The following is a 14,298-nucleotide window of genomic DNA, read 5'->3' on the forward strand; positions in this document are numbered from 1 at the left end:
TTAGCGTCGGGTGATGGATGCATTCACAACCTCTGCATGTGGAGCTGACCCTCATGTGAACATTTGAAATACTATGTATTCTTTGCAAGATTCGCTGCAATGAACAAACCAGAGCAAGAAGATCTTTCCTAAAATAAGGCTTCATACTTTAGACATGATACTTGAGACACGCAGCATCTAAAACCAAAGGCCATAACAGTAGTTGTAGTATTTTTTTACAGTTGTAGTACGGCTTGCCTTTTTTATTTATCCTTTTTCCTAAGTTTGCTCTGTTTTATGTCACCCTGTGCTCCACTCAAAAACAATGAATGGTCACTTATATGTGGAGAAAGCATGTAGATGAAAGGTGTGTGACCATGAAGTCACACAGCTGTGTTCCTGCGGCCGCTTCATATTTACATGTGTTTCATCCATTCCTTTCGCTCGTCTTTGATGGACTCGGCTCATTTGCATTTCCAAACCGACACCTGACCTCATTTGTAATGGAGAGCCCGACGTCGAGCGCGTTCGGACCGCCCGGCTCTTTTCTTTGAAGGTCGGCGGTGAACGGAAACTCACCCGATCTGTGAGATACGAGGAAGACGTGCAGCCATTAAGCGTGCTAGCGTCGGATGCGAAGCGTCTGAAACAAAACTTCGGCTTTGTAACGGACCCAGATCTCAGAGTGACACCGTAAGGTCTTCACCTGGGTTTCATTCATCCATTCATTTGTTTTCTACGCTGCTTATCCTGGAGGCTGGAGCTCATCCCAGCTGCGTCCGTCACAGGACCACTTTCACTCTCATAAGCACACACTTTTTCACCTTGTGAGCTACTTTTCAAAAAAAGAAAAGGGAACACTTGAAAAACACATCCTAGATCTAAATGAATGAAATATTCTTATGAAATACTTTGCTCTTTACACAGTTGAATGTGCTGACAACAAAATCACACAAAAATGATCAATGGAAATCAATTGTATCAACCCATGGAGGTCTGGATAAGAATCACACTCAAAATTAAAGTGTAAAAACAAACTCCAGGCTGATCCAACTTTGATGTAATGTCCTTAAAACAAGTCAAAATGAATCTGTGTTGCTTCCTGAGTGGACACTATGATTTCACAGAAGTGTGATTGACTTGGAGTTACATTGTGTTGTTCAAGTGTTCCCTTTATTTTTTTGAGCAGTATATTTATTTGTATATCTACTGGGTATACTTAACACAATAAATGTTTGTGGATCTTGCATAACTGCATGAACCCTTATGGCACACTACAACAGAGTACTTTTTTCGGTAAATACCTAAAAACTGATGACTTGAATGGTGTCAGCAGCATAGTTGAAGTTCGCTGTGAGAAAATGACTGCTGTCCAGACAGCTGGGATTTTAGTTCCTTCACCTTTCTCCTTCTTGGCTCACTTTTCGGAGGGAAGTCCCCGTTGTAGTATTTATGAACGGTCTGAAAATGCCGCTCCGCATTTCCCTTTTTTCGGTACAGCGATGGCAGACCGGCAGATGAGGCAAAAAAAAAAAAGTCCACCTCCCATTCCGTACGTAAGTGATACATTTTGGTCTTTTTACTCGGTCCAGCTCCCCCATTCACTATTATACCCATAAGTTTAGAAGACATAAATTGGAGGCTAGCTCGCTAGAAGGCGCCGTTATGTGCACATGCACAGTGACGCCTGTGTCAGAAAAGGTCAGACTGGACGGACCGACCTTCAGTCGAGTGACTAATTTCATAGTGAGGATGACAGGCTGACGGCTACGTTTTATTGCCATGCGATCTACTCACACTACCTTTGCGATCGACCGGTAGATCACAATCGATATTTTGGGTCTCCAGTGAACCTCCTGCTTGTGTTTGGACTGTGGGAGGAACCCAAGGAACCCCAGATAGACACGGAGAGAACGTGTGAACTCCACACAGACCTGGAATCCAACCGGGGTCCTTCTGTCTGTGGGGAGGAGGTGCTAACCACTGCACTGCTACATGTTTTTTTTTTTTTTTTGTAGTTTTAAGTTTCGCGTGAATGTTCCGGCCCTCCGGTGAATGGACACAGGTGCTCTCTTTGTCCGGGTCGCCCCGCGAGGACACGATGTTCTTCGCTCTCACGGTTAAATCAAAGCAGATTCCGTGTGTGCCGACGTTCTCGCAGAGGTTCGGATTTCCATCGGACGTGAAATAATTCATGTCGCTTTCTGGAAGCGCGAACGTCAGCCGGGGGTGAGAGCACAAAACATTTAGCCGTGGCGGCGGGGCCTCTCATTAATACCGATCCGTCCGTCTGACCCGTGTAATTTAATGATGACAGGCGATACGGCGTCGGCGAGGTAGACGGGTCGGTCTGCGGCGGCCTCGGCGGTGTTCTCTGCACCGTTGTCATGTCTAATAGCGGGGAGGGAGTGATTAAGCTCCTCAGGTGGCCGGCGAGAGAGACGCCATCCATCCAGCGGCACGCCGGCCTCCCGATGGAGAGATTGATGGGCAGATAGAAATCAGACCGAAGGCGAGCTGTGGAAAACGTACGCCTTCGCTCAGTCAATGTCAAAGACGTCGGCGGCCTCCGCTGTGAAATATTTCATTATTTTCAATCAACTTCTAACTTTTGTGTTTTTTGGCAATGAGAGAAACGTGCCGAAAGTCCTACTTTTCAGCCGGACGGCGTTTTTTTTTTCGGCCGTTAGCTGGGCCAAACCGGAGAAACAAGGAAGCCGATCGTAAAGTATTTAAAAGGCGAATGGCGATCAAATGTAAACTGGTACATCTGTCAGTGGTTCACCGTCTCTGCGCAGCAGCTAGCATGCTAAGGAGCTGATCAATAACAACAGTGGGGTTAGTTCATGTGAAAATAACATTGATTAAAGAGATCTGAGATAAGGATCTTAAAAATCGATGTTCTCGCCTGATAACGGAGGGGTCGAATCAAAACCCGACCCAGATGTCTGACGACCCTTTCCATGTAGACCAGGTCTGGATCACACTGGATCTACAGAACCCAAACGTTCCCCCAGGAGAGAGGAAATGCTGCCTTCCCGGCTCGATTCGGGGCGGCCTTCTACCTGGACTAGAGAGAGCGAGAAAGCAAAATTGAGATGATTTTAGACAAGCACCGGTAGCGCTAACGTTAGATGCTAACAGCTGATATGAGACAATAATAGCTTTGATATTCATGAAATAAATAACAAAGGTGGACGCCTGGAGAGACACTGCAGTAGATCAAACCTCAACCTGCGACACGAACATGGTGAACATCCTGTACCAGTCAGAACGCGGAGTTATGAGATGCGGTATTTCTCTGCGTGGTGTGTTCCATGGCTTAGCGAGATGTTGACACCCTTGTTAATCCAATAACCAGCAGATATGCACGTGTTTCCCAAATTAGCTATCGGATAATGAATGTGATCTTAAAATGACGGGATGCAAAGTGTTATTTTGGTACGCGAGTCAGACCGGAGTGATGCGTTCGAATGCGAAACGTCCCCCCCGGCAGATCTCCTGCCCTGCAGAGTGCTGACAAACAGACCGGCGAGCCTTTCATTCTCCGCGCACCTTCGGCATCTGGCGAAGCAAGATTCAAATTAAGGGCTATTATCGTTGCCAAGGCAACCCACGGGGTAATTTTCCGTCATTTTCCAAAAGAAAGGAGCAAAAAAAAATGGGGGGGGGGGCTGCAATCGACGCACGAGTCCATTTCCAGAGCAAATGCACACAAGACATCTATAAACATGGGGTCGTTCCTGGACCGGGAGATGGTTTTATTTTCTGCATCTCCGCAGAAAACCACATGTGTACAGCGAATGTTGACGGACTTGTTTGGAAATAAAACATAATAGTTATCCTGCTTAGTCATCGCAGATTAAACCGCCGCGCTTGTGGAGGTACATTTGAGCCTCCCCCAGAAGATAAGCCGCTAAAGATTGACAGAATTACATCCCGCTTCTCACCGTGAAAGCTTTTGATCAGAAAGACGGTCTCCTCCTCTGCTCCCCACCCCAACCTCAAATCCTGTACATCTCCAATAAGATGTCCCAGATTTCGGCACGTTGCGGAGCCTCATTGTCCTCCCTCCCTTGTGCTTCCAGCTTTGCAACGGAGGCTCGGTGACGGATCTGGCCAAAGGCATGCTGAGGAGGGGAGACAGGATGGATGAAGCCATCATCGCCTACATCCTCCATGAAGCCCTCATGGTAGGTCCTGACAGAGCGACCGCTCCGTGCCGTCGACTTGGACCGGAGGCAAGGAGGTCCCCGGTTCTCCGTAGGTCTGTGAGGGGTTCCCAAAAAACACTTCATTGGAGACCCTACATTGTCCAGATTTGTGAATGAGAGGGTGAATGTTTGTATGTCTCTGAGTGGTCCAGTGATTGACAGGTGCTGGGTGAACCCCCCTCTTGTCCAATCACAGCTGGGATAGTCTCCAACCCCCCAAATACCGATTGAGGCATAAATGGTGCAGATAATGAACGAATGAGTGGATGAATGCGTGAAAAGGACGTTTGAGCGAGGGTCATGTGATCGACAGATGTTCTTCACAGGGTCTCCAGCACCTGCACATAAACAAGACCATCCACCGCGACGTCAAAGGAAACAACATCCTGGTGACGACGCAGGGAGGCATCAAACTGGTGGACTTTGGTGAGTACGGGTGCAAAAAGCTGGACACGGGCCTCTGTTATCACAGATCACCACACACACACGCAAACACACACACCGCTCGAAGGTTTTCTTAACCAAATGAGGAAGCCGGAGGAGAACGCTGGGACAGAAAGTTCCGGATAGGAGGTGATTCAGTGTGTTTGCAGGGATGACTCACCGGGCTGCAGAACCAGCTGCCTGTTTTCATTACAAACCCCCCAACATGTGTGTGCCGCTGATTGCGGGCTTCTCTTAAAAGCCTCTCCTTAACAAGCACAAAGTGCACAATTCTTACGGCGGGGGCATTAATGGGATCACTTGATACGTGAGTGTGGAGCGGCGGCGCGCGTCTACGGCCGCAGACATCCTCAACAGCCCATTATCTCTTGCGGGGGCCGGGCTTTGTTGGTGCCAGAGAACCTGCTGAGCAGGAGAAACATCTGCCGGCCCGTCTGAAAATCGGAAGCGTCCTTCGCGTGCAGGACAAACCTGTCAAACATCGAATCTGCAAGTGTTATTTCCAGTCCCTATGTCCTCTATTGTAAGTCGCTTTGGATAAAAGCGTCTGCCTAATGTAATGTGATGTTTCCTGACTGTCCGTCATAACTGCGCGCGGTGGCTCCCGCAGATCTGACTATCGAGGTCCGCCGCACATTTTTAGCGGCTCGTCTGGGAAACCACAGATTCACGTGGGTTTGCATGGGAGTCGTCGTCGCCCCCTGTGGCGCGGAGGGGGACACGTACCCCAGTTGTGTCGCCTTTGTCGTGATGTGGAAATTTAAAACTCCTTTTTAGTGGAGAACGTGGGAGGGGTGGTAACCCCTTTACCACATGCACGCACTACGAATTTGGGGGGGGGGCTCACGCTACGGTAAGCAGGTGAGGAGATAAAGCCCCCGCTGATGGTGAGTCATCGGCATCAGAGACACGAGACCGGGGGGGGAAAAAAAAAAGATCAGCGGGGGAAGGAGAGCCGAGCCATTGGTTGGTGGGGCCTCATGAATATTCCCACGCCGGCGTTATCTTTGTGGTGATTACTGAGAGCGGGGCCGCCGCCTCACTTCAACTTTCTTGCATTAAGACGACGGAGAGCATTAACACACAGCCGTTGTCCTCCTGTACAGCAACCCACCTGAACGCCTTATATAATGTGTCATGTGTGTGTGAGTGATTTCTTTATTTTAGAATTCTGGGCTAATTGGAGTGTTTTGTTTTGTTATACACCCATTAGATATGCAAAGATGGCAGTGTGCAAGTGTAGCTGTGTGGTTCAGCCTGGTGATAGCACATTAACGCTGCTGTTTGTGTGTGTGTGTGTGTGTGTGTGTGTGTGTGTGTGAGCAAGAGAGAGAGCATGTGTCAGCTTTACGCATACATCCTCCTCTCCATAGAATTGTAATCCCTTTAGATGTTCGCCCCGTCTTCCTTCTCTGCTGGGTCCACCAACCTCCGGGCGCTTTTATCGCACTGATGGTGTTTGAGTCATCAAATATGGCGCCTCTTAACGTCACTACACGCGACGCTGGGTTTCTCGTGCACAAAGAGCGAAAAAAAAACACATCTAGAAGGCACGTTAGAGATGGATTAGCTCTCACGTGCTCTTAGCTGTACCAGTCATAAGAAATAGCAGTTTCCTAGTGGTTTAAAGAAGCATTTCTGCAGCTAGCTACCAATGAATATCCAAGTCAAAATGATTTCCCGAACTAAAAATGCAAAATGTGCATTATTCTAAAAATATATTGTGTATTCTTTATTTTGTCTGTCTGGAAAGTAAGACAACAATTTGGCTCCAGTGACTCTGCGAGCTGTTGCCGCAAAGCATTTTTCAAACTGCCAAAAAATGCTAAAAAGATAAAACTAAACAGACGCCTTTTTGTCTGACAGGAGACTGACTTTATATCTCTCCCCATTACAAGTCTGCTTGAATATAAAGCTTATTTTTGCTTAATTTTGCTTATTTTTATACCCTTTCTTAAGTTTAGCAAAAAATAGATTGGAGGTTAACAATGCAACTGGATAGCTTGCTAGAGCTTTCCAGTAGCTGCTTCAAATGAACGCTCCTGCGCGGCCTGTTGACCAACGTGTCTAAAGATCAGATGTCAAATTCACTTTCCTCGATGTCAGTCAAGCGATGACAGTCGTAGTGCTGATGCACAAAGGGCTCTCATCCATCACCATTTTTTTTCCACACCACGCCATCTATCGTCACACTTGCCACCGAGCGGGAGGTCGCCATCGACGCAGTAGGCATTTAAAGCAGGCATCGGTAGAGTCACTTTTGGAGGTGCGTTGACTTTTCCAGGAACCCTTTTTTTTAGTCCCTACTGACAAAGGGTGAAGTCGTGCCCAGAGGCACGTCTTACAGGTGTGAGTCTGTATAATAGCAATGCAAGTTCTGTAAAGTCGTGCACTCCCACGCATGTAAGAGAGACCGATGGACACACCGTAAACACACAAGCCCACTGTTTTGGCATTTGTGGCAGGTTTGTCCCCCCGACAACGCCGACTTGACAACACGATTGCGTCCTTCTATACCAGCCAACAGAGTTAATAAATCACCGGGACATGTAATATCTTGCTCCGGCAGGAAAGGAAATGCTTTTTCCAGCAGCCCCGTTCGTTCCAATCGTATTCAAATGGCGTTCTTGAAAGTCGCACACGGGCGGGGATTTGTAATTCAAAGCGATCTGTCATTTGTAAGGAAAATAACATGTTTGTGTGCAACGGAGGGAGAGCGAGGATCCATGGGTGGGATTTCATTTGGCCTCCTTGTCTCTATAGTGACAGCTCCATCTCAAAGCGAGTCTCCTCTGGAAAATAAAATCTGGACGTTGCTGAGATGCCGCAGAGAGAGACCCCTGCCGCCATCAACTTCCCCTGACATACCGTCGCAGCTGAACGTTTGTTGTATCCCCCCCTCCGCAGGAGTTTCAGCCCAGCTGACAAACACCCGTCTCAGGAGAAACACCTCCGTTGGAACTCCTTTCTGGATGGCTCCAGAGGTACGGTGAACACCTGGCCACGGTGGCCCTTCTTGTCTTTCCGTCCCGTTAGCCCGGAGGAGCGAGCGGAGAAGCATCGGGAGCGATCATCTCACCGACATCACTGTCATGAACAGGGTTTGTGAAGATAATGGAAGGTTACAAGTAGTCTCAACTCTGATTTCTGGACGGCAAATGTTGGCATTTAGAGCTTATCTTATTGCGTCTGTACAATACAGAGATACGTGCCCTATCCCTTCACCCTGTCCTGGCAGAAGAACGATCGGCTGAAGGTCTGAAACCTAGATCAGGTGGTGTTTTTGAATGTGTATCAAGCTGCTTTGGATTTCATTTGTTACTATAAAATCAATTAAGTTTGATAGGATGAAGTACAAAGCTATGGTGCGGTAGCGCAGCGGTTAGCACCTCCACCTCACATCAAGACGGTCCCTGGATGGATTCCACCTCACAAGGCGCTAACCATACCATTGGGAGCTAACTTGGGTGTCAGTGTCTTCTTGCCCAAGGATGTCGCAGCGCGTCTGCTCTGCCAGCTGAGCCACAGCTGCCATCTTTACATGGCGTTTGCATAGCATGCAAATTGTGCACCAGAATATTAAGTGCATGACACGTCCTGGTGCATCTTGCCGATTTCACTCTGATTTGAACGGGACGCGCCGGCGAGTTGACAGGAAGCCCGTGCCAATTGCGGCCATGTGGTTGAAAGGCAGCTCGTCATTGGCTCGTGTGAGAATTGGGAGGACAGGTAAAGATCAAAAGTGGGATTCTAAAGATATATAGTTTAAGATGTTCAGAAGGACCTGGTCCAAAATTATGAGGTAAGCGGTGTATCAGGTTTTATAGAGCAACCTGTTTGATGCAACAATACCAGTGGCAGGTATCAAAGTTATTTAACAGAAGATAAATGCATATCTATGTGTTCAGTTCATTTTATGCAGTAATTCATGTTTGTTTTTATTGTGACTGTTTGGGACCTTGGAGGGTCACAAGGCTCTGAGGCTCTTGGCACTGACATTAAAATCACCATACATTGATGTTATTTGAGAGTGAACTGATTTGTCTTCTGCAACAGGTGGCCAGACTCGTATGCTCTTTCCTGTATCTGGTGGAGACACTAGCCATCAAGTTTTGCTGGGGCTAATGTTTTAGATAACTGTTTCTTTTGGTGGTCATGGGGAATGTGATCATCTTCCAAGAGTTTGGAAAACTTCTGACATTTCTTTATGTATTCTTACAAATGTATTCTTTGTGGACAAAGAATACATTTGGCTCACCTTGGAATGTGCTTATATTTGAATGTCAAAAAGGTTGTAGAATGTGCAAGAAAGGTGTAGAAGATGGTGAGAGCAGACATGGTTTCTTGTTTAGAGTCATTGAGGAGAAGATGGGAGGCAGAGCTGGAGGCAGCAGAGATGAATATTTGGAGGCTCCTCTCTGGGAGAGAGGAAGATGGAGAGGATCAGAGGGACAGCACATGGTAGATGTCCTAATGATAAAGTGGTTTGGACATGGCCAGAGGAGGGATGGTGAAGATCTGGGTAGAAGGATGCTGAGGTTGGCGCTGCCAGGCAGGTGGTTTGTGGGAAGACCAGAGAGGAGGTTTATGGATGGAGGGCCGGAAGTTGGAGGCAGGTGATTGGCTGTCAAGTACCTTGCGGGTGGTGGGAGTAGAAGTGTGTGCGTGTGAACGGGTAAAGGGGTTTCTGCAGGTTTGTACACAGCATCAACTGTTACCAATCCTTCTCTGTTGCAGGTAATTGCTTGTGAGCAGCAGTTGGACTCCACGTACGATGCTCGCTGTGACGTTTGGTCTTTGGGCATCACTGCCATAGAGCTGGGTGATGGAGACCCACCTCTCTCTGACCTCCATCCCATGAGAGCCCTGTTTAAAATTCCCAGGTGAGTTTCAACCAATAGCTTCCTCAAAGGGTTATGGGATATATCTCTGTGGGCAGATGACTGTCCCTCAGGACATAGGACTCTTTCCTTTGAGCTTTCCGATAGTGACTGAGCCAATGCTCTCGCTGCACGATGGGGTTCTGCCGTTGGGACATTCTTGATTTAAGGCGACGTCACCAAGTTTGCCGACACTCAAAAACTCCACCATAGACAGTCCAGATGCAGTTCCAAGGAGTAGTGGAGGCCAGACGGAGGGCAGAAGTGAGCATCCGGAAGCGTCGGTACGGTTTTGAATGTCCGAACCATCTCCGGTCTGACTTTATCTTCAGAACATCCAAGATGCCCCGTCTCTGATGGACTCATCGACAACACTGACTGACTACCAACGAAAGACGACTAGAGAGGACTACCAGGGGCACCATTTAACATGAAATCCAAACTTCTTCTCCACTGTTGGACTCTTTCCTGATCCTCTCCATCCTTCTCGCTCCCAACGAGGAACCTCTGGATCTTCCCCTCTGCTTCTCCTCCCTGTCTCCAAACCAGAAGCCATGGCTGCTCTCGCCTGTGTCTTCTCCATCTTCCCACTGTTGTGCTCAGCTAAAGTTGTAAATGCCCTAAAAGCCAAACAGCTCCCTTCTGACTCTTTGCGGGTGCAGCCATACTGTGCAGGTGCCGACTATCTCCTCCGGTTTTCTGTGGACCCTCTACCTTGGAACTCAACCTTCATGACCCGAGGGCTCGCAGACGATCCCCACATCTATTTCCGTGAGCGGAGAGAGAGGGATTCACAACAAGTGTACATTTTCATTTGGACCTCGAGACCTAAATCCCGCCACTCGTCTCCCCTCGGGTCGGTGGTCTATTACGCAGATGCAGAGGCCGGCTCTTCAGAGGGCTGTCATTCCCAAACCGGCTCTGGTGAGACCTCTGGTTTATCCATAAACCCCTGGGATTGATCCCGTCTGTCCTCTGAGGACACAGCAGCCCCTCTCTATTGTTGTCTGAAGGTGAAACATAATTGTGTACCATCTCCTCCTTCTCCAGTGCAGGAGCAGCCTCAGCACTTACTGTCGCTGTCATGCTGAGTCCATCAATGTCCACACACACACACACACACACTCGTGTGGCAGAGCCGCTGTTTGCTAGCTCTGGGGGTCGTGATCCACAGGAGGCATCACGCAGGCTTCTCAGAATCTATGTGACTGCTGCAGCCGCAGCCTCCCGGCCAAGCCTTCGCACCCCTCGCCCCTCTGCTCCACGTTCCGGGTGCGCTTGTCATCCCGGTCAGAGACGATTGTGACAAACGAACTATACTTTGCGTCCCGCGGCGGGGAGTCTCACCGAGCTGGTGAGGACGCTAGCAACAGGCGGGCGCAATGGAAGCGCCATCTTGAAAATCACTAAATAGAACCTCGCAAATGATCCTCAGGTTATCATTATGTCTGTGGATGCGTCACTGGGATGCACCCTGCCTTGATAGACTCAAGAAATATAGATATCCAATGAATATCTAAATGCATAAATGAATTAATATTTTTAACAATATTGGGACCAAAAGAGCCTGAAGCAATAATTGAATTCCTTCTAGTTTGTCTTGCCTGCTGTAAGTTCCTTCTCCAGAGGTCCAGCTCTGGTCTGGCGGTATCTCCTCAGCTCCTCCGATCCCTCTGCATTCCTCAGTTTCTGTTCCCAAATTAAACCTTAAGGCCGTTTGATTTATGCTTTATCTTGAATTCCTTTACCTCCTGAAATCGTCGGTGTCTTTGCTGCCGGGCTGGAAAAATCCTCCCGCCGCCCAGAAGTCTGGGCGAAACCCCCCGACACGTCTTTGACGGCGAATCCTCTCTGCGCTGAAGCTTCTCCCAGCACCGGGGCCTTTTGTTCTGCGCCTCGCTCGCGTTAATCACATCGCATCTAATCTTTCCATTAATCTCTTTCCATTCCCTCTCTAACAGGAACCCGCCGCCTACTCTGCAGCAGCCCGAGCTCTGGTCAGACAACTTTAATGACTTCATCTGCAAGTGAGTGTGTGTGTGTGTGTGTGTGTGTGTGTGTGTGTGTGTGCATTGACTCTGCCGGTGACTGACCGTCCTCCCCTCCGTCTCCGTAGATGTCTGATTAAGGACTTCGAGCTGCGGCCGAACGTGCTGGACCTCCTCCAGCATGTGTTCATCAAGCAAATCGTGGGCAGGGAGAGAATACTGCAGAAGCAGCTGATCGAGCTCATCGATCTCAATCAGCAGATAGGGGTCATTGAGAAAACCAGGTGCGGACGTTTTTTTTTTTTTTTTTCCCCCCCGCGTCCGCTTGAGATTTTTGGCAAACGTGTTGTAGTTCTGACCTCCTCAGATAAGTGATTACTCCTGTCAGCGGGTTTGTTGTGCCAGGCCGCAGCTTAGCTTCTGCACATGGTGTAATCCAAATTGCCCCTTTACATAAACATCACATCGCCCCGTGTCGGGATGTGTCAAGCAGCGTTTGTTCACCCTGGTGAAATTGTTGACTCTATTTCTGTCGTTCAAGCCATCTCGGAAAGACAGACAGACGCAGAGACAGTAACGACAGGTAACAAATGTTTATATGACACCCCTCGCACTCCCTCACACCCCCGTGTTCAAGTAAGACTAGATGAAAACCAGCCGCTTTAGTCCGATCAGAACTCCTAGAGTAGTCGTGATTTGAGAATGAATAAAAAAACCTGGGCTGTCGTCACGGTGGCCGCATTGTGGTGCAGGTGGAGATAAACTATGAAGATGTGAACGAATGAATTACGGCAAGGTGCCTTCGGGAATTTGTGTCAACAACCAAAATGGCTGCCGACGGCATAGAAGGGAAGAGGACGGGTGGCGTTCGAATGTGTGACATGGATGAGAGGGTGAATGTCTCTGAACGTGTCCCTGTGATTGACAGGTCCAGGTTGAACCCCGCTTCTCTCCTGATCCCAGAAAAAAATATACTCCGGCACCCCGTGACCCCAGTGTAGGATAGGTGGTGTGGAGAATGAATGAATGTTTATATGTAACCACATGTCGCCCCTCATGAATCCCCAAAGTCGCTCATCCTTGTGTTTTCCACGCTCCGGCCTGTTTTTTATCGACTCCCAACCTATCGTTTCTCCCCCGGCGTTCCTGGTGAAGCTTCACTGCACACAAATAAACGACCCAAAAAAAAAAAAAACGGATGACAAGAAATGCAGACTTGAGTTCGGCATTGTACTACGATACCAGGGATTCAGCGACCGGTGTTACTTCCTTGCATGTCTTTAAATCCTTAGAGTTTGAGACATACCACCGGGTGACGGTCAGGGTCTTCTGTCCTTCACGGGGAAAATATACTGCTCAAAAAAATAAAGGGAACACTTGAACAACACAATGTAACTCCAAGTCAATCACACTTCTGTGAAATCATAGTGTCCACCCAGGAAGCAACACAGATTCATTTTGACTTGTTTTAAGGACATTAAATCAAAGTTAGATCAGCCTGGAGTTTGTTTTTACACTTTAATTTTGAGTGTGATTCCTAATCCAGACCTCCATGGGTTGATACAATTGATTTCCATTGATCATTTTTGTGTGATTTTGTTGTCAGCACATTCAACTGTGTAAAGAGCAAAGTATTTCATAAGAATATTTCATTCATTTAGATCTAGTATGTGTTTTTTAAGTGTTCCCTTTATTTTTTTTGATCAGTGTAGTAACAATGCACTCCTCTTTGGCTTCAGTTTAAGTTTTTTTTTCATCCCATCCTTCAGTCATGAAACACAGGATATCCCGTAGGAGGACCATCCAAAATATCTGCTCCAGTTTGGGGGTCCCCACGCACATGAAGCTCGAGGTCACGGGTGACAACGTGAAATCAAATGGCCGCTTAGCGGTTCTGCCTGCTTCGCGCCGTACAGGAAGTTTACAGGTTAAAGCGTATCTGATTGGCCGGTCGGTTGGAGCCAGCACGCATGGGCAGCGGCAGCGTGGAGAAATCGTCTTCAGGAACAACGCTTGCGATTCCATCCGGTATTGGTCGCTCCCTAAGCGCTCTTTCTATTTTGTGCAAAAACTTCCAGGCATGAGCGCATCCACACCAAGAGAGGGAGTCACGTGAGGGTGCCGGCGGACGCCCACGAGGTGGACGACCTCGCCACCATGGAGGTCCTCGATGAGGTAGGAGCGGCGGGAGACATTTATTCATTCATCCTGCATTCGGGGTCACGAGGAGGCCGGAGCCTATCTCTGCTGTCACTAATCCTCTAGATCAGTGGTTCTTAACCTGGGTTCGATCGAACCCCAGGGGTTCGGTGAGTCAGTCTCAGGGGTTCAGCGGAGGTCAAGACATACATTGGTGATGACGTCACTGGCTGCAGGTGATCATGCAACATAGCTTGGCCAATCCGTGCTGCAGGGATTTTGGCGTGCTCAGTTGTAGTAACTTGTAACTGTCGTGATGGTACGTCATGTGATTTCTTTCTTAATATTTTAATCCCTTCATACTAATTATGTCGGGCAAAAAAAAAAAGCGGTCGGAAGAATACGTACAATACGGATTTACATGTATGACGGAACGTGATTGGAATCGATGTCCTAACTGCATGGTTTGGAATGACAAGATGAGCAATTCTAGTCCAGCACCGGCATCCTTAAGCTGCATGGAGATGGGAACTACAAGAACATAGCGCTTGCTGAATTCAAGGTTAAGAGAGCCAGATTCGATGAAAAGGCTACTCTGCCTGTTCTTTGTACCCATCAACGAAACGAGCCTCGATCCAATAAAGAAGGGTTCGG

General features: G+C 48.2%; 1 protein-coding gene across 1 annotated transcript in view; it reads left to right on the plus strand.

Moving 5' to 3' along the window:
• myo3a (myosin IIIA) overlaps window positions 1–14,298 on the plus strand; it is a 45,672-nt gene that overhangs the window by 7,807 nt on the left and 23,567 nt on the right. The window contains exons 4-11 of the mRNA XM_086150845.1: window positions 4,068–4,172; window positions 4,520–4,619; window positions 7,545–7,621; window positions 9,375–9,520; window positions 11,479–11,544; window positions 11,634–11,789; window positions 12,047–12,088; window positions 13,584–13,680. Coding sequence (XP_086006971.1) covers window positions 4,068–4,172; window positions 4,520–4,619; window positions 7,545–7,621; window positions 9,375–9,520; window positions 11,479–11,544; window positions 11,634–11,789; window positions 12,047–12,088; window positions 13,584–13,680 — 789 coding nt within the window. The remainder of the gene's footprint in view (window positions 1–4,067; window positions 4,173–4,519; window positions 4,620–7,544; window positions 7,622–9,374; window positions 9,521–11,478; window positions 11,545–11,633; window positions 11,790–12,046; window positions 12,089–13,583; window positions 13,681–14,298) is intronic.

This window comes from Fistularia commersonii, chromosome 8, assembly GCF_037954325.1.
Source record: "Fistularia commersonii isolate RoL2024-O1a breed Wild chromosome 8, RoL_Fcom_v1.0, whole genome shotgun sequence".
Lineage (NCBI taxonomy): Eukaryota > Metazoa > Chordata > Actinopteri > Syngnathiformes > Fistulariidae > Fistularia > Fistularia commersonii.